Source organism: Microtus oregoni, unplaced genomic scaffold (genome assembly GCF_018167655.1).
Source record: "Microtus oregoni isolate MIOR12 unplaced genomic scaffold, Mior012 000034F_ref0000314, whole genome shotgun sequence".
Lineage (NCBI taxonomy): Eukaryota > Metazoa > Chordata > Mammalia > Rodentia > Cricetidae > Microtus > Microtus oregoni.
The window spans coordinates 7067943-7091500 of record NW_024543093.1 but is presented as its reverse complement, the minus strand read 5'-3'; the positions used below and the strand labels follow the sequence as shown (position 1 = coordinate 7091500).

Sequence of the window (23558 nt, the reverse complement as noted above, 5' to 3'; positions counted from 1 at the left end):
AAGGCAAATATATATTGTTTTTCCTATCATAACATGCTTATTTCTAAAGTCATTAGCACTTAAGAAATTCCAGCACTTGGCAGCAAAGGCAGGAAAATCTGGACTACACAGTAAAGTTCTATCTCAAAATTAAAAACAAAAACATCATTTAAGAACTCCTGGGAATTTTTTCTAGGTTTGTACTTGATTAACTTATTCCCTTAAAGTAAAAATGTCACTCTACTAGAAGGGCTAAGAGAGGAGAGGTACTTACGGCTCCTTCTTGATCAACATCAGCTCCCATGGCCAACAAATGCTTCACACATTCCAAATGACCTTTCCGGGCAGCCCACACCAAAGGGGTTGTTCCATACTGTTAAATCAGACAGAGAATTTAGGGTTACTTTCAGACAGGTACTAAAAGAAAGCAGCTTGTAATGAAGCTATACTTTGAGAATTCTTAGGTAAGTATTTATACCAGTCATAATTTCATTCCTATATAAAAACCTATATCCCTCATCCTTTTGTCCCGAGTAGTCATTTTGTATGAAATGTCTTTTAATCAACTTTAACTTTTTTAATCAAGATAATTTTTCCACCATTGTCATAGTCCCTAATTTTTAAAAGGCATTCATGGCTTTCTATATTTTATGATATAATATGAAGTCTAATAGTCTAAAAATTAGCAGCTAAGTGCTCAGCACAGCTCAGACAACATCACATAGTTAAAGCACACGGTCTTTATCATAGAGTGAGCCCAGTTCATAGGACCACATTTTCACACAAGAAAGCGAGGCCCAAAACAGAGTCAAAGTAATAAAGTTATCAAGACGTAGAAAAGCCAAGAGGTGGTGGCACACACCTTTAATCCCAGGACTTGGGTGACAGAAGCAGGTGAATTTCTGAATTCAAAACCAGCCTGGTCTACAGAGGCATTCCTGGCTATGTAGTGTTAAACAAAAGAAACCCTGCCTCAAAAACCAAATAACCAAAAAAAGGGAGAGAAATAACCATGAAACCACCAAGCTTTCAGATCTGCACTCTTAGCCATATCCCAATCAACGTGTCTCCTTGACTACTACAGCCCACAAACTGTTAAAAGCACCTTTCATGGAACATGACCAGAAAGCATCAAGAACTAACAACCAGGCATAAAGGAATGCTGTCCAATCAATAGGTGGAAATACCCAAAGTGTGCTTTATGTCCATGAAAACTTGAACACAGTTATAAACATTAAATAACCCCTGACAGTCTGTTGAACAGAGGAAAAAAAAACTATTATTCTGCATTGCCAATACATTAAGAAGCTACTAGTCTGTATGACTTAAGTATGTAAAATGTAGATAGTGTGACTATAAATTTTTACTTTTACTTAATTTTAAATTAAATCTAAATAGCTCTGTGTGGCTAGTTTCTATACGAGACATCAGCCACACTCTTGGAAACCCTTGAGAGACGGGTCCTTGTGCACAGCAAGTGGGGGCACACGCCAACCAAAAGGAGGGGATGAGGAGACCAGAACAGGCTGGGAGAGATGGTAAGGGATGCAGGAAAAACACTCAAAGTTTACTCCTCCATCCGTAGTGTTCCCAGTCTCCTGCCTTGTAGGTAACATGCTGTCTTCCTGAAGCACCTCCTCTAACCCCACAACACAATATCCTAGGTATTCTTAAGGATAACAGACATGCACACTTACTACTCATTAAGACAGCCTTAGTTTTATGAATCAGACATAAGTTCTCATCCTTCAAGCACCCATCGCATTTGGTCCCTTCTCAGAGAATGACATGCGAGAGTATTTGCTAGAACATCTGTCCTTTCTCTCTTCCATCACTGCATGTGTTACCTTCTCAGAGAATGACATGCAAGAGTATATGCTAGAATGTCTGTCCTTTCTCTTCCTTCTCACTGGCCAACTCGTCCTGACCCTAAAGAACAGCCATCTCAATACTACCTTTACAAAGAACAGCCATCTCAATACTACCTTTACAAAGAAATGCAGCTCTCTGGTAAGAATTTCTTTACCTTGCTTCCTATCTGCTACATATTGGCTTTTCAGTTAGTGCTCAACCATCTCAATAACTCTATTACCTTCTTCTCAAGTTCAAATTCTGATCTTTCCCCCCAAATAGAATCCTTTCGTGTACACGTTTCCCATAGTCTCAGCACACCCTCCTGAGGGCCAGGCTTCCTTCATATACACTTCAGATCCTATCTCCCTCTTTTTCATCACATCACCCAACTGTTTCCTCTCCTATCACATCCTCCCATCCTGCTCCTCCCTTCCCCTTAGGTCTCTGGTTCAAGTCCTGACAGTTCAGGCTTTCCTTGGCTAACCAACTGTCCTGGATAATTGTGTGTGTCAACTTGATACAAGCTATAGAGTCATCAGGGGAAAGAACCTCAGCTGAAGAAATGCCTCCTTGAGATCCAGCTGTAAGGCATTGTCTCATTTAGTGATCACTGGGGGAGGGCCCAGCCCATGGTGGGTGGGGTCATCATTCGGCTGCTGGTTCTGGGTTTTATAAGAAAGCAGGCTGAGCAAGCCATGGGGAGCAAGCCAGTAAGCAGCACTCCTCCATGGCCTCTGCATCCGCTCCTGCCTCTGGGATCCTGTCTGCTGAGTTCCTGCCCTGCCTTCTTGATGATGGACTGTGATGTGCTCTTTGGTCATGGTGTTTCATCACAGCAATAGTGATTTAACTGAGACAACTTTCCCAGCAGCCTTCCCTCTTAAAAGCCCTTCACTGCCCTTCCTTCCACACTTCAAATGAAACTTGCAACTATTGTTTCCAATCACCACACCACCAGCTCTAGAAATCTAAGCATGAGAGAAAAAGAGAATCAAACTTAAATTTTAAGATCATTTTCACACAAACAATGTAGGTAAGATTGAAAGGAGGAAGAAGAGCTATATATAATAGAAAACTTCAAACAATGAAGACACAGGTCCACTAACTGTCTTTTGAGAATAATGAATTTAATGTAATAAACATCAAGATAACACTTGGTCCATAACTCAGAGGACCCATCAATAAGCTTTGCATCTATAAAAATGTTAGAATACAAAGCTAAGATATATCAGAGACGTTTATAACGTGGACACTCCATGTGAGAGACTCTAACTCACCTTGTCAGAGCAATTGACTTTGGCGCCATTCTGCAGCAGGAGATGCACTATGTCAGCATGGCCTCTGCCTGCTGCCCAAATGATTGGGTAGACACTGTACTGCTGGGAAACATGGGTACATACGAGGATGGAGGAAGGAGAAAGTCTTTTAGACGGACATTTACAACACAAATTTACTAATAAATACCAGCAGAATTAACACAAACTAATATTTCTTTAATCAAGTTAGAGACCATTCCCCACTTTAAAAACACAAATACTCCATAATACATAATTAAAACTAAGACGTGTTAAGCCTTAAATAAACATATGTTATCAACACATTAGTTTCTGTGGAGTTAACATATTTATTGTAATTAGCCAGTAAGTATGATTAATAAGCAGAATAAGAAGTAAAAAGCATGTACACAAATATATAGAATGTACAGAAAAATAGAATGTACAGAAAAAAGATATGGCTTCTTGGTAAACATCTTTTCAAGAAACTCAGGGAAAGGATGCACCCACAGTAAGATAACCAAGGAATTCACAACTTCCTTTTGAAATGTTACACAATTATGGTTAACATTCAAGTTCAAAGCTTGCTTTTTCACTGGAAAAACTGAGAAAAGACAATGTATAAAATTTTCATTGTATCTTACAATGGCATTCTATATGATATTCCGGATGATCTAAAAACTCTCCACCCACTATGAAATATAAAAATCCTGCAGCATTCTGTAAGAAAACTTACTATTTACATTACAAATTCACTTTTTTTGTTAATGCTTACCAAACCAGTGACACTTGGGTTGGCACCGTGAGAAAGAAGCAACTGGACAACATCAGTCCTGCCTTTGTAGCACGCCCACATGAGAGCTGTCCATCCCCCCTGGATGACAAAAGAGCATGTGAAATTGTACCAATCCAAGCAAGGAACGCCTTTAATCAGGTCCTCTATGAATATCTTTGTAACACCATTATTTCATAAAGATAATGGTCTTAAATCCTCAAAGTCCTCAGAATATACAATAGAACATGAACTGAACAACCTGCTGAGTCTGTAAGTGATCACTGCAAAGTTTGTATGGTAAACATCATAGAAACTGAACGAGGGACATTCATGCTTCTAAAAGTCACTTTGGCTTACAGTCAGATGCCCAGGGAGCAAGGAGAAGCACGAAGGCTCTACTACATACAGCAGGAGTACCCAGAGGGGACAGGGATCCTAATATTTGGGAGGCATTTCACATCTAAACTAAGTACAGTAATATCTTCCTAGATTTGAGAACATAGGATCATAGAAATAAAGTCCTTGTGAGGCATAATATACTATGAAGAGAAAGACAGAAAGCTGCAGTGTCTTCCAAACTTAAACCACATGTACTTCGTTAGCCTCCACCAGCTAAGTAATGTGTGCCAAGACAGATGACTTCCTTCCTTGCTTGTACTGTTAAAATTAACTTCATAGAAGGTCAAACATTAAACATTTCCTTAGGTATCTTTTGGCCATTTGAGATTCTTCTGTTGAGAATTCTCTGTTTAGTTCTGTACCCATTTTTCAATTGGGTTATTTAGAATTTTGATGTCTAATTTCTTGAGTTCTTTATATATTTTGGAGATCAGTTCTTTGTCTAATGAGGGGTAGGTGAAGATCTTTTCCACTCAGTAGGCTGCCCCCCCCTTTTTTTTATTGACTGTGTCCTTTGCTTTACAGAGTTTCTCAGTTTCAGGAGGTCCTATGTATTTATTGTTGTTCTCAGTGTCTGTGCTACTGGGATTATATTAAGGAAGTGGTCTCCTGTACCCATGCATTGAAGACTACTTCCCACTAAGGAAGTGGTCTCACGTACCCATGCATTGAAGACAACTTCCCACTTTCTCTTCTATCAGGTTCAGTGTGGTCGGATTTATATTGAGGTCTTTAATCCATTTGGATTTGAGTTTTGTGCATGGGGATAAATATGAATCTATTTTTATTCTTCTACATGTTGACATCCAGTTATGCCAGAACTACATTCAATATCTTTAGCCATCAGGGAAATGCAAATCAAAACAACTCTGAGATATCATCTTACACCTGACAGAATGGCTAAGATCAAAAACATCAATGATAGCTTATGCTGGAGAGGATGTGGAGTAAGGGGAGCACTCATCCATTCCTGGTGGGAATGAAAACTTGTACAACCACTTCAGAAATCAGTATGGTGGTTTCTCAGAAAATTGGGAATCAACCTACCTCAGGATCCAGCAATACCACTCTTGGGCATATACCCAAAAGATGCTCAATCATACTACAAAGGCATTTGTTCAACTATGTTCATAGCCACATTATTTGTAATAGCCAGAACGTGGAAACAACCTAGATGCCCCTCAACTGAAGAATGGATAAAAAAAAAATGTGGCACATTTACATACTAGAGTACTACTCAACAGGAAAAAAAAAACCAATAACATCTTGAATTTTACATGCAAATGGATGGAATTAAAAAACACTATCCTGAGTGAGGTAATCCAGACTCAAAAAGATGAATACTAGCTATAAACAAAGGATATTGAGCCTGCAGTTCATGATCCTAGAGAAGCTAAGTAATAATATGAACCTTAAGAAAACCATATGTAGATCCACCTGGAAAGTCAAAACAGACAAGATCACCTGACAAAATTAGGAGCATGGGATGGGGGAGAAGGGAGGATGGAAGGGGAAAAGAAGGGGAGAAAGGGAGGGGTGAGGAGTACTGGAGGGAATGGTATAGTCGAGAAGGAGGAAGGACAGAGATGAGAGCAAGGAAAGAGATATCTTGACTGAGCGAGCCATTATAGGATTAGCAAGAAACCTGGCTCTAAAGAAATGACCCCAGCTAAGACCCTAAGCAATAGAGGATAGGGGGCCCATCTTGACTTGTCCTGTAGTCAGACTGATGAAAATCTTAAATATCACCATAGAATCTTCATGCCGCAACTGATGGAAACAGAGGCACAGACCTGTTGGCCTGAGCTCCCAAAGTCCAGTTGAAGAGTGGGAGGAATGAGAATATTAGCAAAGAGGTCAAGACCATAATGGGTATACCCACTGAAACAATCTACCTGAGCTAATTTAGGGAGCTCACCAACACCAGCCGAACAGGGAAAGAACAAGCATAAGACTAAACTAGCCCCTCTGATTGTGGTTGACAGTTGTATGGCTGGGGCAGACTGAGGGGCCACTGGCAGATTTATCCCTACTACATGTACTGGCTTTTTGGGAACCTATTCTCTTTAGATGGATACCTTGCTCAGCCTAGATATAGTAGGGAGGGCCTTGGACTTTCCCCAAAGCAATGTGCCTTACCCTCTCTGAGGAGTAGATGGCGGTAGGGGTAGGGAAGGTGGAGGGAATGGGAGGAGGAGAGAGAGTGGGAACTTGGATTGCTAAGTATGTAAAATTAAAAAAAATGATAACTTGTTTTCTTATTTAAATAAGTAAATAAAGGCACAACATACCCAAACCTATGGGACACCAAAATAAATAAATAAAAGGGGGGGAGGTCAAACGTCTTACGGAATAAAACAGAAATGATCTTTTTTCTCACTTTTATGCTTTATCCAGATCATGATCAAACAGGAGGCCATGTCCTATGAGAACTGTTGTCTTCGCAGACAGCAGCTTGGACATATTACATTTATATTAAAAAAAAATCTACAAATATTACAAAGACTATAACTTACCCAAAACATTTTAAACTGACATACCTCTTAAAGTCTGATTCAAATGAAATAAGTTTGTTTTAAATACTAAGTTATGACCTATCTAAGAATGAGCTGAGAACTTCGTTCCTCAACAAGCTGAAATGATGACTATTCTAAACAGGAGACACTATAACACCAGCATTTAAAACATTCTTGAATCATTCAGCATCCAGCCCCAAGGTGAAGAACAAAAAGACCCTATTTTAAAAATAAAGTACAGACAAGGATTCCTGTGTCCCCATCACTGTTAGTGACTTTCAGTAACTAATGCCGCCCTGCAAAACAATGCACGTACCATGTCACGGTGCTCCAGATTGGCCCCACACTTAAGCAGCTCCTCCACAATGTGGATGTGGCCTTCTTTAGATGCAGATATAAGAGCTGTCCAGTTATCCTTGAGAAATATTCAAAATGGCATATTTCAAAATAAGAAACAACATTCCAAAGTGTGGAATACACTTGAATTTACATACCAAATGACTGTCCAAACTGACAGGACGTAAGCCATGCTAAGCCGCTGTGGAACAACATGGAAGCTGTCTTTAAGACTTTACCTGTCTGCATCAGGACTGTCACCTGTCTGCGTCAGGACTGTCACCTGTCTGCGTCAGGACTGTCACCTGCCTGCCTCAGGACTGTCACCTGTCTGCGTCAGGACTGTCACCTGTCTGCCTCAGGACTGTCACCTGCCTGCGTCAGGACTGTCACCTGCCTGCGTCAGGACTGTCACCTGTCTGCCTCAGGACTGTCACCTGTCTGCCTCAGGACTGTCACCTGTCTGCCTCAGGACTGTCACCTGCCTACGTCAGGAATAACGGTACAGAGAAGAGCATCACAGGTGCTGGTCGAGGCTCCTCCCTGGACTTCTCATCACACACCGTTTGTAGAAAGAAGAGAAGCTGACCACCATAAACCTCGAGGACAATCCTGCAGCTACTACCTGCTACTCAAATTAAAACGTCTGTAACCCAATGTGAGGACACATGTATGCAGTATTAAAGTACAGCTGCTGCAAGTGTGGAGGTTAGAAGTTTTGTGACAAAGACCTAGACTCTCTTGTTTTGTAAATAAAGAACAGAATTGTCCTTTTATTTAAGGCAGCAGTTCTCAACCTGTGGGTAATAACCCCTTTGACAAACCTCTATCTCTAAAAATATTTACATTATAATTTGTAATAGTAACAAAATTACAGTTGTGAAGTAGCAACAAAAATAATTTTGTGTTGGGGGTCACCACAATATGAGGAACAGTATTAAAGGACCACAGCATTAGGAAGGAAGGTTGAGAACCACTGCTTTAGGGAGTGATTAATTCAAATGATCACACCACGAGCAGTGGCACATGCTTTTAATCCCAGCACTGGAGGGGCAGAGGAAGGTCTACACAGTGAGACCCTGTCTTAAAACAAAAAATTCAAATGGTCACTCAGAGCAAAAGAATGTAGATTCTTGCTTCTGTGTGATCCTAAACTGGAAGAATACAGGGAAACCCAAAGGAAACAGGATGGTGATTTGTACCTCAAAAACAGTATCAGAAGGGACCATTATCAAGCATAACATGATCTATAAGTTACAATTATAGAGTCATTAACAGCACAGCTCATACATAGAAATATTGTAAAGACACTTGATTTTACAGATATGAGCTTCAGGCTTGCCATGTACAGAGGGAAAAACAAGAAGGAACCAAAATACTTGGTTGTAAGCAAAAAATTCTCTCTTGATTAAAAATACAAAACAACAACAACAAAATCTATGTAGCAAATTAGTCCAAGGTGAGATAGATCTCAAAGCACTTTTAAAAATATTTATTTGTTCTTTTCTTATTTATTTACTTACTCATTTATTTATAGAAGGAGCCTAACAGGGGGCTGTAGAGATGGCTCAGTGGTTGAGAGAACAGGCTGCTCTTCCAAAGGTCCTGAGTTCAGTTCCCAGCAACCACATGGTGGCTCACAACCATCTGTAATGAGATCTGGCGCCCTCCTCTGGCGTGTGGGCATACATGGAGGCAGAACATTGTATACATAATAAATAAATCTTTTTTTTTAATTTTTTATTTATTTATTAAAGATTTCTGTCTCTTCCCCGCCACCGCCTCCCATTCCCCCCCCCCCTCAGCCCAAAAAGCGATCAGGGTTCCCTGCCCTATGGGAAGTCAAAGGAACCCCCACCTCCATCCAGGTCTAGTAAGTTGAGCATCCAAACTGCCTAGGCTCCCACAAAGTCAGTGTGTGCAGTAGGATCAGAAACCCATTGCCATTGTTCTTGAGTTCTCAGTAGTCCTCATTGTCCGCTATGTTCAGAGAGTCCGGTTTTATCCCAGGCTTTTCCAGACCAAGGCCAGCTGGTCTTGGTGAGTTCCCAGTAGAACATCCCCATTGTCTAAGTGTGTGGGTGCACCCCTCACGGTCCTGAGTTCCTTGCTCGTGCTCTCTCTCCTTCTGCTCCTGATTTGGACCTTGAGATTTCAGTCCTGTGCTCCAATGTGGGTCTCTGTCTCTGTCTCCTTTCATCGCTTGCTGAAGGTTAATATTCAGGAAGAAGCCTATATGTTTTTCTTTGGGTTCTCCTTATTTAGCTTCTCTAGGATCACTAATTATAGGCTCAATGTCCTTGGTTTATGGCTAGAAACCAAATATGAGTGAGTACATCCCATGTTCCTCTTTTTGGGTCTGGCTTACCTCACTCAGGATAGTGCTTCTATTTCCATCCATTTGTATGCAAAATTCAAGAAGTCCTTGTTTCTTACTGCTGAGTAGTACTCTAATATGTATATATTCCATACTTTCTTCATCCATTCTTCCATTGAAGGGCATCTAGGTTGTTTCCAGGTTCTGGCTATCACAAACAATGCTGCTATGAACATAGTTGAGCATATACTTTTGTTGTATGATAAGGCCTCTCTTGGGTATATTCCCAAGAGTGGTATTGCTGGGTTCAGGGGTAAGTTGATCCCGAATTTCCTGAGAAACCGCCATACTGCTTTCCAAAGTGGTTGCACAAGTTTGCATTCCCACCAGCAATGGATGAGTGTACCCCTTTCTCCACAACCTCTCCAACAAAGGCTATCATTGGTGTTTTTTATTTTAGCCATTCTGACAGGTGTAAGATGGTATCTTAAAGTTGTCTTGATTTGCATTTCCCTGATCGCTAAGGAAGTTGAGCATGACCTTAAGTGTCTTTTGGCCATTTGAACTTCTTCTGTTGAGAATTCTCTGTTCAGCTCAATGCCCCATTTTATAATTGGGTTGATTAGATTTTTACGGTCTAGTTTCTTGAGTTCTTTATATATTTTGGAGATCAGACCTTTGTCAGTTGCGGGGTTGGTGAAGATCTTCTCCCAGTAAGTGGGATGCCTTTGTGTCTTAGTGACAGTGTCCTTTGCTTTAGAGAAGCTTCTCAGTCCCAGGAGGTCCCATTTATTCAATGAGGTCCTTAATGTCTGTGCTGCTGGGGTTGTACGTAAGAAGTGGTCTCCTGTGCCCATGTGTTGTAGAGTACTTCCCACTTTCTCTTCTATCAGGTTCAGTGTGTTTGGACTGATATTGAGGTCTTTAATCCATTTGGACTTGAGTTTTGTGCATGGTGATAGATATGGATCTATTTTCATTCTTCTACAGGTTGACATCCAGTTTTGCCAGCACAATTTGTTGAAGATGCTCTCTTTTTTCCATTGTATACTTTTAGCTCCTTTATCGAAAATCAGGTGTTCATATGTTTGTGGGTTAATGTCAGGGTCTTCTATTCGATTCCATTGGTTGACTTCTCTGTTTTTATGCCAATACCAAGCTGTTTTCAATACTGTAGCTCTGTAATAGAGTTTGAAGTCAGGGATGGTAATGCCTCCAGACGCTCCTTTGTTGTATAAGATTGTTTTGGCTATCCTGGGTTTTTTGTTTTTCCGTATAAAGTTGATTATTGTCTTCTCCAGATCTGTGAAGAATTTTGATGGGATTTTGATGGGGATTGCATTGAATCTATAGATTGCTTTTGGTAGAATTGCCATTTTTACTATGTTGATCCTCCCAATCCAGGAGCAAGGGAGATCCTTCCATTTTCTGGTGTCCTCTTCAATTTCTTTCTTCAAAGACTTAAAGTTCTTGTCAAATAGATCTTTCACTTCCTTGGTCAGAGTTACCCCAAGATATTTTATGCTATTTGTGACTATCGTGAAAGGTGATGCTTCTCTAATTTCCCTCTCTGTTTCCTTATCCTTAGTGTATAGGAAGGCCACTGATTTTTTAATAAATAAATCTTTTAAAAAAAAAAAAGAAGCCGGGCGGTGGTGGCGCACGCCTTTAATCCCAGCACTTGGGAGGCAGAGGCAGGCAGATCTCTGTGAGTTGGAGACCAGCCTGGTCTACAAGAGCTAGCTCCAGGACAGGCTCCAAAGCCACAGAGAAACCCTGTCTCGAAAAACCAAAAAAAAAAAAAAAAAAAAAGAAGGAGTCTAACAATGTTGCCATGACTATCCTGGAACTCTCTATGTAGACCAGGCTGGCCTGGAACTCAAAAGTCCCACCTGCTTCTGCCTCCTGAGTACTGGGATTGGGAATAAAGGCACAAACTACCAAATCAAGCCCTCAAAGTACAATTTTTAATCATTTTTCTTTAATCACTCTGATGAACAAATTAAAGAAGGGCTACTGAGTAGATGCTTTATGCATACCAGATCTTCCAGGTTGCAGTTGGCTCCATTCTTAATCAGTTCTTTCACTATTTCCACATTGCCCTGTTCAGCAGCTATCATCAGCGGTGTCTGGCCACACTGGAAAACAAACAGCACAGCGAGCTTAGCAGCATAACGTACTCTCACTCCAACACTGAGAAGCTCCACACTTACCTGCTCACAAAAGTATGCAAAGCCCAGACGTATTCCCTGTGGTTATGGAATTTATCAACAGCTTTGAACCTATAGGCTCAGTTTACTGATGATCAAAAAGTTATAAGCTAATTAGAGTACATAGCTCAGTGATGGAAACATGCCTCAGGTGTGCAAGGCCCTGCGATCAATCTCCAGAAAAAATAAATGAATACCAAAGTCAGAAACGTAACTTTCCAGGGCTGGCTCAGTTTTATTCCTAAAGATAGAAGAGTTACTTTGTAATCTGAATCTTAAAGTCTATTATTTCTAGATTCTGTTACTTTATGTTCAACCAAGCTAGCAGCCACAGCTATAGAGATAAAAGTAATCTGCCATCAGGATAACATTATCCTAGCATTTGAAGATGCGTCACTAAAAGTCTCCTCCATATCATTCATGGCTTACATACTCCACCAAATCACAAGCCTACTGTTTTCTAAAATGAAGAGGATTAAAAATCCCCTAATCCTTCATTGTTGGAATGTATCCCTCAAAATTTATACACTGAAAACTCAATACAACACAATATTGAGTGGCAGGGACTTGAAGAGGCATTTAGGTCACGGGAGCACAACCTCATGGATCAATGAATGGCATTACTGTGCAGGTGGGTTAGTTGCTGTAGCAATGAGATCTTAATAAAAGAAGAATTTGGCTCCCTTCTCATCCCTCTCAATCCCTTTTCCCACATCCTCGCTCACCCACACGATGACTTCTGCCATGTTGTGAGCAGCAAGAATGCTCTCAGCAGATGCCTTCATCTTGGACTTCCTAATCTCTAGAACCATGAGAAGACATTACCCAGACTATGGAATCACACTACAAATGCACGCAAGCTGACTAAGACACCTCTCCTCTGCTTATCGTGATCTCAGGCCCAAGTACACCAAAGAAAACAGAACACTATGCACCAACTGAACTTTTCAAGGGGTGTCCTCCTCTCAGCTCCCAGGAGGTTACAATGCAAACCCGCCTACAATTCAACCACCTTTTCCTTCTAATTCCTAGGACCTTGTTTCTACCTTTGTATGTGAACCAGACTTACACAATCAGTGCCCTTACAGCAGCCATCTCTTAAAGGACTATATTCTTCTCCCAATAGTTAGAGTAAAACCAAAGCATTCTGAAATCCCCTCTTGAAATTCCTTTTAGAGTGTTTATAAACACACACAAAAAAAACCCATCTCTTAAAGTCTTGCTTCATTTTCTTAGTCAGAATATCCAGTCTCAATATTAGCTACCACCCAGCCCTGCTCCACCCCGAGGAAAGTGACCTTGCTCTTTCCAAGATGGAACTACTCATAAGCTGAGACTTCTCTAGTATATAAATAAAAGAGGCAAAGAACCCAGATGCACTGACTGTGGCCAATTATATGCTAAACACACACACACATATTATTTTACTTCCCTCATCTAATATTGAAGAATCCTTTCAGGAATGATGAGCAAGGGCTGTGGAGAGCTGAGTCAGAGCCCCCAGGACCTTATGGTGGAAGGAGAGAACGACTTCTGCAAGCTGTCTTAGGATTCCCACACACATACACACAACATACATAAAATGTAATAAAATGATAAGCTAAAGATGAATAAGATGAAGGAATTTAAATACTTAAATTTAGATTCTAAACTTAAAGACAAAAAAAGATGAGAAAATCTAAGCATCTTTGTGAAACCCTGGATCACTCTCAGTCTTGTTGAACACAGGGCCTCACCCATGCTGGTAGCACTTTCTACTAAACAGCCAGACCTCCCAGTCCAACAGTTTAAATAACAGTAAGAATGATGACTTTTGTTTGCTTTTGTGGGGAGGGAGGTAAGGACTGTATAGCCTAACTGATCTGAAACTGACAATGTAAACCAGGCTGTCCCTGAACTCACAAAGATCTGCCTGCCTCTGACTCCTGAGAGCTGGGATTAAAGGAGTACACCATCATATCCTGCTCCAAGATTAAATTCTATAAGTAGAGATGACGCAGTGGATAACGGTACTTGCCATCAAGCCTGACAATCTCATTCTATCTCCAAGACCCACGATAGTAGAGAACCAGTTCCTGAAAGCTGTCCCCTAACTTACACATCTACACACACATACACACACACGTTTAATAAAAATAAAAAGTATCAATTGTAGGGCTATGGATACAGCTCCACAGTAGTGTTCTAACATATTATGCGTGAGGGCATGGACTCGATCCCTAGCATTAAAGAAGGAAAGAAGGGCAGAAAGATGGCTTAGTGGTTAAGAGCACTGGTGGCCCTTCCAAAGGACCTGGGTTCAATTCCCAGCACCCACCTGGTAGCTAGCTCACAACTGTGTGTTAACTCCAGTCCCAGGGGATCCAGTGCTTTCTTCTGACTTCTGCATGCACTAGGCATGCACATGGCACACAAGCATATATGCAGGTAAAATGCCCATACCCATAAAATAATAATCTAAAAATTTAAGATTTATTAAAATAAATACATACTTTGACAGTTAAAATTTTATTACTCCCTAAAATGTCACATTGAATAGTTCTCAACCATTATACTACATCTGATGAAATAAGAGCAATGCTTTTGCTTACACTATTTAACAGAAATATTTAAGGTATTTAAGACTAATATTTAAGGTAAGTTTACTAATTAGTTACTAAACAGTAACATAGTGTATGTAATACTCTCTAAAACATGCAGCATCTAAAATCCCAAGGTGTGTGAAATGAACGACCCAGGAGGATTTGAGAGTCCACTGAAAAAACATTTAGTCTGGTTGCTCTATTTGAAGGAAGGGGAATCTTAGATTATAAAGCTTCCTAGGAGCACTGTGGTTTTCAAGAACCAAACCTCCTGAATACTTACTATTTTATCAGGGGGAAGTCAAGAAGTCTACATTCAATATTCAATGATTTATATGAGCTAAAAGTACTTTCAAATCACGAAATCCAAAATACTCCAAGAAGAAGCTGCATCATGAATACGTCCACTGAAGCGGAGAGCCACCTATTCCCACCTTCATCCTTAGCACTGCGCCTCGTGCAGAGAGCAGTCTACTCCCGGCCTCACCTCATTTCTCTCATCCACATCTTTGCACTTCTCAAGAAGAGCTTTCAGAGCAGGAATATTTTCTTCTTCCACATAATTTATCACACTCTGTGATATTAGAACCGACATTTTCACAGAAATCTATAGCCGACTTTATTTCACCTGTAAAAAAGTCAGACAAAATGTACAAAATGATTATTAAATATCCTTCACTTTTACCCTTAAAAGTGTTCGGATACACTTCCAATGGTAGAAATATAAACAAATCCCTACACCTCAACTGTCAGAATGCTGAAAAGACGTCTTGTAGAACGAATTCCAATTGTTCTTAATAATAAACACTCGGAGTCAGATAGAGGAGTTAATGATGAAAGATCAGAGAAGCCGAGCGGCCAGCCACTAAAAAGTTCTTACCTCTTCCAGTGCTCAGATTGAAGGGGTGATCCCGTCTCTACAAATCCTCAGACTGCACTGAGCTCCTGTCTCCTCCCACCTTATATTCCTCTCTCTGCCCAGCCATGTCACTCCTATCTCCACCTCCCTAGTGCTGTGAGATTAAAGGCACGGGATCCCAAATGCTGGGATCCCCTTTGTGTGAGCTCTTTTTCTCTTTTAGGCAGATTCAAACTAGTGTAGCCCAGGGTGGCCTTGAACTCACAGAAATACTCTGCCTCTGTCTCCTAAGTGCTGGGATTAAAGGTGTGCACCACCACTGCTTGGCCTCTATGGCTAACTAGTGGTTTAGCTCTTCACTTTGATCTTCAAACAAGCTCTATTTGTTAGGTCACAAACAAAATATCACTACAATGTCCTTTCCCAGACTAGCAGTGCATATCAAACTTAGTTCATCAAAAACCCAAGCTGGATGCTACTGAGCTTCATCACCAGCTCCCCAAGCGCAAGGGAAGTGGTGCTCCACTGTGCCTACTGCTGACCCCATCTTGGAGCCCAGGCCTGTGACTTAATCTTCCTTCTCACATGACATTGAATCTAATGTATAACCAACCTAAAATAGCAAGCCCTTCTAGCTCTATCTACAAAAAGTAATTCCTATCTATTGTCACTGCCTCCATCACTACCAGACTACAAGCCATCCTGACATCTCACAGCTTCCACTCAGCCTCCGTGACCCTCTCTGTCTACAAAGCACCCCACAGTGAGCTTCTAGATGAGCTAGCAGAGGCTATAGAAGTGTGGGTAGGACAGAAATGGAAATGTTGGTTCAAGAGTACAAGGTTTTAGTTGGATCAGGGCCAACAGTTCTGTAGCATATCGTGTTTTTTCAAATTAGCCAAGTGAGTTGATTTTAGATGTTCTCATCACAAAGAAATTATAAAGATGTGAGGTGATTAACAAGTTAATTAGCCTGAGCTGATCGTTCCATATGTATGCACACATGGAAATATATAAAATTAGTATTTATCAATCAAAAATAAAGAACATTCAGGCATGGATGCATCGGAATCATTGGGAGGTCTTATAGCACAGATCCCTGTCCTCTCAGAGCCCCTGACTCAGCAGGTCTTGGCAGGGTCCCTGAATCTGCATCTTTGACCAACATGCAAGTGACTGACACTGTCATTGAAATGTGTACTAGAGCCTTACTGAGCTGAACTGAATTCTTTTGCTCAAAGCCCTACAATGGCTTCTCGGAAGAGAAAAACATCAAATGTTTTCATCTCAGCAGAGGACTGTAAATGGAATGGCCTCTCACCTATTTAACACCCATGACCCTGTGGTTCTACAACTCCCCCTCGGTCCCTTCACTACAAAACCATGGCCTATCCCACCCAGGCATCTGTGTTCAGCTTGTCTGTTTAATTTCTCTTCATCAGATGTGCCCATAGCTGGTCTCATTCTTGCAGGCCAGGCTATGACAAAGTGTGGCCTACCACGGGACGTCTGAGAGCAATAACTCAGCTGCCCCACAGTAACCCCACCACTCCCATGCCTTGACCACTTGCTTGTTCTCCACAGGTCTCCACCACTAGAAAAGCACTCTGTTTGCTCAGTGTACACTACCACAAGTAGGGTGTAAGCTGGGAAAAGGAGGGTTGTCTAGAGGAAGTGGAGGGGGTGGGATGAGGTGGGTGTGACCAAGATACATTGTATACATACATTAAATTGTCAAAGAATAAATAAGAATAATCTAAAATTGTTTTTAAGTAGACTGCATTCTACTCAAGGGACATCTAAATGTAAAACCATCAGTCCTTCCTTCGCCTACTATACAGATTCTAACTCAAAATACACCAAATGTACCACATAAGCACAAAACTGCTGCTAAAAAGAACACTGTCTCTGTAACCTCTGATCAAGAAAACTGCCTTAACATAAAACCAAAAACAGTATGTAAAAAAGAAAAATCTGATAGATTGGGGTTCATCAAAATTAAAAAAAGAAAAACAAAAATTTCACCTCTGCTAGGAGAATTAAATTGCTCCTTCAGAAAATGAACTATTTCTCTTCACAAAATAAGGAAAGCCTCACAAGTTATTGCCAGTCCAACACTGAAATGTGTTCTCCAACAGAAGAGAGAAGCGACATTACTCAGACCATTTAGAACAAAACCCAAGCCATCGATTGATCCATTTCTCAGGCTGCTAAGCCAGTTCCAAAGGTGCATTAGGGCTCATCACAAGAAACGGAGAGGATTTGTTGAGATTGTTTTACTAGAGGAAAAGAACTGAAGCATAAATCAAATATAAAATAAGATCAGAGAACCTCGTAAGGGCACCTCTGTACGGTTGTACTTGTAACTATATGTTGTAAGGAAATGGTTGAAAGAGCATTGCATGTTTCTAAGAGTCAGGTAGCCCTGGGTTGAAAGTCCCGCCCTGCCCTTATTGATTTTGTATTCCTGAGTGTCCTCATCCATAAAACGAGAGGCAATCATCAACTTGTCTGGTGATATCATTGAGAAAATTAAGCAGAGTGAATGACCATTCACTGAGCCCCATAAGGCGTGGACTGTGTCTGCCTTGCTCATCCTGTACACAAGCACTTGACACGTGCCTGGGAAGAGTTTGCTAGGCAGATAGATTAGGGAATGCTAGCTGACCTGACACCATTCTTTAGTGTTCTTCAGGGTTTCCATGGCTTTATGGCATCCCATCGATTAGATGCAGTTTCCTCAACCATCTGTCTGTGATCTCAAGGTGTTTGGTGTGACTTTCTGGCTGTCAGTATGTGGTGCCTAGTTTGGAACAGAGAGTGGTAGGAGAGAGGTCCCTGACATCCAGACACCCAATCTTCAGACAACATGAAGATAGAGGATGTGTATTTGAGTTCATATTCTAATCTCAAAAGAAGTCAGAATTTAAGAATTAAACAGCTCTTTGTTTCAAATTCTTTATATCAGCTCAAAAAAGGCTGAAGCAATAATGAAATATGAGTATTTGAACTCAATCCAGATCTTAATTCCTGTCCAGACTGGTTTTTTTTGCACTAGACCAATATTCCTTTGTCATGTATGCGCGCGCACATATGCAGCACGTATGTTGTACCTTACCTACTGATTCAGATAGTGTAGACTCAGACTCAGGCTACGCCCCTCTGTTTGGTTGTTTTGGTTTAGTTTTTTGTTTCTGTTCTTGAGATAGGCTCTTTCTTTTTTCACTTTATTTTTTTAAAAAACAAACTATCTTTTTTCATTTTACATATCAATCCCAGTTCCCACTCCCTCTCCTCCTCCCATTTCCTCTACCTTCCCTCATCCCCATTTCCCCCCCCCCACACACACACTCCTCAGAGAGGGTAAGGCACAATGCTCTGGGAAAGGTCCAAGGCCCTCCCTACTATATTCTATGCTGAGCAAGGTATCCATCCAAAGAGAACAGGTTCCAAAAAGCCAGTACAAGCAGTAGGGATAAATTCTGGTCCCACTGCCAGTGGCCCTTAAGTCTGCCTCAGCCATACAACTGTCACCCACATTCAGAGGGGCTACTTTGGTCCTATACTGGATCCTTCCCTGTCTGGCTGGAGTTGATGAGCTCCCATTAGCCTGGTAGACTGTTTCAGTGGGTGTCCCCATCATGGCCTTGACCTCTTTGCTCATAGTCTTACTCCTCCCACTCTTCAGCTGGACTTTGGGAGCTCAGGCCAGTGCTCCACTGCAGGTCTCTGTCTTGGTTTCCATCAGTTGTTGGATGAAGGTTCTATGGTGACATTTAAGATAGTCATTAATCTGATCACAGGACAAGGCCAGTTTGGGTACCCGCTCCACTATTGCTAAGGTCATCCTTGTGGATTCCTGGGAATTTCTCTAGTACCAGGTTTCTTGCTAGCCATCAGGGAAATGCAAATCAAAACAACTCTGAGATACCATCTTACACCTGACAGAATGGCTAAAATCAAAAACACCAATGGTAGCTTATGCTGGAGAGAATGAGTATGGAAAATACTCCTCCATTGCTGGTGGGAATGCAAACTTGTACAACCACTCTGGAAATCAGTATGGCAGTTTCTCAGAAAACTGGGAATCAAACTACCTCAATGTCAGGAGCCATTTCAGGCTTCTCCTTTCTCACATCTCATAGGGCCTTGAAGTAAAAATCTTGAGACAGAAAACTTAAAGTTAGCCAAAACATTACGTGCTGACCATGGAGACTCAAGCTCTGGAAAGCACCACAGAGGGTCTTCATGGCTTGCTGCTTATCACTAACAGCAGATGTTCTAGCCACTGACCTTGCAACTGCCCTGCTTAGCTGCCAAACTGCCCCACTTAGTTGCCTAGCTACCGAGCCCCTCCTTCCCTTCCCCCTTTCCTCAGTTCCCCCTGCCCAAGCTCCTTTCTGAGGAGTATTTAAGACATGAAACTTGCTTCAATAAACGGGATGCCTTGACAAAGAATACTGCTTGGCGTCCGTTTCTCTTTCCTCTCATGTCTTTCAGATAGTGCCTCTTCAAGACCCTGGAGTAACTTAGGACCTGCTGGGCGGGTCGCCTCAAGACCCAGCAATACCACTCTTGGGCATATATCCAAAGGATGCTCAAACAAAGTACAAGGGCATTTATTTATTCAACTATGTTCGTAGCTGCATTATTTGTAATAGCCAGAACCTGGAAACAACGCAGATGCTCCTCAACCAAAGAATGGATAAAGAAAATGTAGTACATTTGCATACTGGAGTACTACTCAGTGGTAAAAAAAAAAAAAACAATGACATCTTGAAATTTGCATGCAAATGGATCAAACTAGAAAAACCCATCCTGAGTGAGGTAACCCAGACACAGAAAGGTGATCTTAGTATGTACTCACTCCTAAGTGGTTACTAGCTGTAAAGCAAAGGATAATGAACTTATAGTCCACAATCCTAAAGAAGCTAAGTAAGAAGGTTAACCCTAAGAGAAACATATATAGATCCCCCTGGAAAGGGAAAATAGATAAGATCTCCTGACAAAATTGGGAACATGGGGGTGAGGGGAGAAGGGCCTGCAGAAGGGGAGAAAGGGAGGGAGGAGGAAAACTTGAGGAACAGAATAGTTGAGATGGGGGAAGGACAGAGAGCAAGGAAAGAGATATTTTAATTGAGGGAGACAGGTACTTAATACATAATTTTTAAGTTAGCCTCAAATTAGATCCTTCTGCATCTGCCTCCCAATGATGTGATTACAGACAGGTACCAGCAGAGTGCCTGACTGAATCCCACAGGTTCACGGAGAGTCTGGGGTGACCGAGTCACTGCCTCCTTGCTAATGTTGGACTTAGAAGATGGCATTAGAACTTTGTGAACTAATGGAACAGAAGGGAGTTGACTCCTGGGGTCCTTGAGATAGGGTTCAAGTTTAATATGCAGGAATAAAGTCTATTTTGGGGGCCAGTGGGAAGAAATTATTATTGCACTATATGAATCCATGTAAATATGACCTTCTGGAACAAGAACTACCTGGACAGAACACATTGGGGGTTGCTAGGGTACAAGACAAAAGGTGAGACACTGCTGAGGAATGCGAGAGAATGGGAAAGTTGATGGCCATTCTCTACTTCAATTGTGCTGGTGTTACATAATTACCTGGATGTGTCAACATTCAAGACCATGCTGGGAGGTGGTGGCGCACACCTTTAATCTCAGCACTCAGGGGCAGAGGCACGCTGACCTCAGTGAGTTTGAGGCCAGCCTGATCTACAAAGCAAGTTCCGGGACAGCCAGGGCTGTTACACAAAGAAACCATGCCTTGAAAAATAAAACAACAACAAAAATTCAAAACCAAACCCTCAAAAGGGTATATTCTGTAGTATGTAAATTAATCATGTCAATATGCCTTAGTTTAAAAAAAAAGTTATTTGATCCAATAATTTCACACCTAGGAAGCAATTCTAAAACTAGGAAAAACGTGGATAAAGATTTTAAATATCACATAACTTTATTTACAAGAACACATAGTGGATCTGTGTTGAGTTCCCAGTTCCTGGCCTCTTACAACTCTAGCTCCAGGGGAGCTTGCCTCCAAGGCACTGCATGCAAACGGTGTACACAAACTCAGGCGGACAAATTCATACAGGGGATCAATATGTTTCTAAACACTGTATTGATTAAAAAATGTCTGTGCATATATGGAGAGGGAGTAAGAACTACAAATGCGTTGTCTCAGCTGTTTAGGATATAGCACCGTCCAGTGCTAGACTAAAGCACAGTATGGCATTCCTGCATGGCCCACCTAGCTCCAGCCTCACGTCTCACTTAGACCTCCCCTTCTCCTCCTCCCGAGGCTCACCTCCTACCACTCTACTTCACTTTCTTCAGGCTGTCTTGTGTTCCCAAAAAATGTCAACTGACACAGAGCACTCCAGCCACTAAGTATAAACCAACCATCACCCGCCAACACTATCACCATTCCCGAACTCAGCTTTATCTGGGATAGCACTCAGCATGACTCAACACGCCACTTACTTATTTAGCCTGCTCTTGCTACCCCAGCAAAGAGTTCAGTAAGAATAAGGACTCTGTTCACTGCTCAATTTCTAACAGTAGAACCAACCCAATCTTGGTAGAATGTGCATCAACACGGAATGCCAGAGGTTATACTCCCTGCAAACCAAAACACACCCTGCATGCTTTGACAGCTACAGCTTCAAAGTCCACAATGGCTTAGACCTGTATCTCTTCAAGCTTAAAGGCTAACTCCATTCTCTTCTATCTCCAGAAACTATGCCAGCAAACAGAATCCCACTGTCAAGCGAGTAACTTCATAGGTACATAAAGGATGCCTCTTCTGGAGGGGGGGGTCTTTGTCCACAGACAGGCCCCCTGTCACTCCTCAACAAGAATGTTCTCTGCCATAGCCACAGGCAAGGCTATGCAAACAATCTGTACAGGTCATGCTCAGAAGATAAGGTGGGCCAGTCCAGAACTGGAATTATGGATGTCACTATGGATGAAGTGTAGGATCACAGTCATCAGAGAATGAGACCTTACAGACAGGAGCAGGCCCCCTTCCTAAGGGAACCAGAGAGGACCCCGCAAAACAGATCACAAAGCTCCTGGGTACCCTGACCTCTCCTCACCCCTGTGAGATTCCTTTCCCTAAGGTTTCTGCTCATGCCTTCTAAACATTCAGGAATTCAGTGGGGGAAAAAAAGCTGACATTCTTCAGCAAAAGCTGGAAGAGGGGGATGACACACTCATGCAAGATCATAGAAAATGAAATTTAGTAGTGTATGTATACACAACCCAGAACAACAACAAAAAAAAAAAACTGGCCGGGCGGTAGTGGCACACACCTTTAATCCTAGGACTTGGGAGGCAGAGGCAGGAGGATCTCTGTGAGTTCAAGGCCAGCCTGATCTACAAGAGCTAGTTCCAGGACTGAGGACTGGCTCCAAAGTTACAGAGAAACCTTGTCTCAAAAAAAACAAAAAAACAAACAAAAAAAAAAACAACAACAAAAAAAAAAAACAAAGAACCAGGACTCTAGGCATGACTTAGGGACCAAAACAGAAACTATAGGAAAGGGATCAGGCAGTAAAAATAAAAAAGAGATATAAGACATCTCTTTTCAAGGAAATTAAAGACGAAATATTTGAATTTCTAGTTGAACAAAATATCCAGAGATATTCTAGATGGAAAAAAAAAAGCAAACCATATGACTTGGAAAGAAAAGTAGGTGGCAATGTTAGGATTGCCATGAATGTCAGCTAAGAGCACCCATGCTTACTACAAGATGGAGAAGGAGATGAGAACGTATAGGAAGAAAAGCAGCAGACATTTCTTTACATGTATCTGCCCCTTCTCACCACCCAGCCTGGGCTCTGATTGGGACTGGGGAGTGCTCTGGCCGCTACAAACATTTAAGTGCCCCTAAAGAGCTCGATTAGAGCCTGATGTGTTGGCACATGGCACAAGCCTTTATCCCCTGCACCTGGGATGCAGAGGCAAGCTAATCTGTCAGGCCAGGGCCATATATGAAGAAAAGAGAAGAGGCGAGGAGAGGAAGGGAGGGGAGACTGTTTAAAAGGACCCTAAATGGTGTGCACATCAATTATTTGCAAAGCATATCGAATATTGTATACCACACCATTAACCCAGAGAGAGAGTTCCATTTTGGCAGACCTGTGGTGGAGCTCAGAAACAGATTTTGTTTTGTTTTGCTTTTTGGGGTTTTTTTTTTCTTCTTCTTCTTCTTCTTGTTTTCCAGACAGGGTTTCTCTATGTAGCCCTGGCTGTCCTAGAACTCACTCTGTAAACGAGGCTGGATCTGAACTCACATAGATCCGCCTGCCACTGCCTCCCGAGTGCTGGGATTAAAGGCGTGCACCAGCACCGCCAGGACAGAAACAGATTGTTAAAAAGGACCACAAAATGAGTCCGATGAAGTAGCCTGTCCTTGTAAAGACTGAGAACAAAGATT

The 23558-nt window shown here is 41.7% G+C and overlaps 1 protein-coding gene across 18 annotated transcripts in view; it reads right to left on the bottom strand.

Moving 5' to 3' along the window:
- Kidins220 (kinase D interacting substrate 220) overlaps positions 1–23558 on the bottom strand; it is a 111172-nt gene that overhangs the window by 86655 nt on the left and 959 nt on the right. For 12 of the 18 annotated variants that reach the window (XM_041630423.1, XM_041630424.1, XM_041630425.1 and 9 more), the window contains exons 2-7: positions 14730–14870; positions 11490–11588; positions 7114–7212; positions 3883–3981; positions 3111–3212; positions 254–352 (exon numbers count right to left, since the gene is read on the bottom strand). In XM_041630423.1, the coding sequence (XP_041486357.1) occupies positions 254–352; positions 3111–3212; positions 3883–3981; positions 7114–7212; positions 11490–11588; positions 14730–14837 (606 nt within the window). In that variant the 5' untranslated portion in view covers positions 14838–14870. The remainder of the gene's footprint in view (positions 1–253; positions 353–3110; positions 3213–3882; positions 3982–7113; positions 7213–11489; positions 11589–14729; positions 14871–23558) is intronic. The other 6 variants (XM_041630429.1, XM_041630431.1, XM_041630415.1 and 3 more) reach the window with 1 other exon arrangement.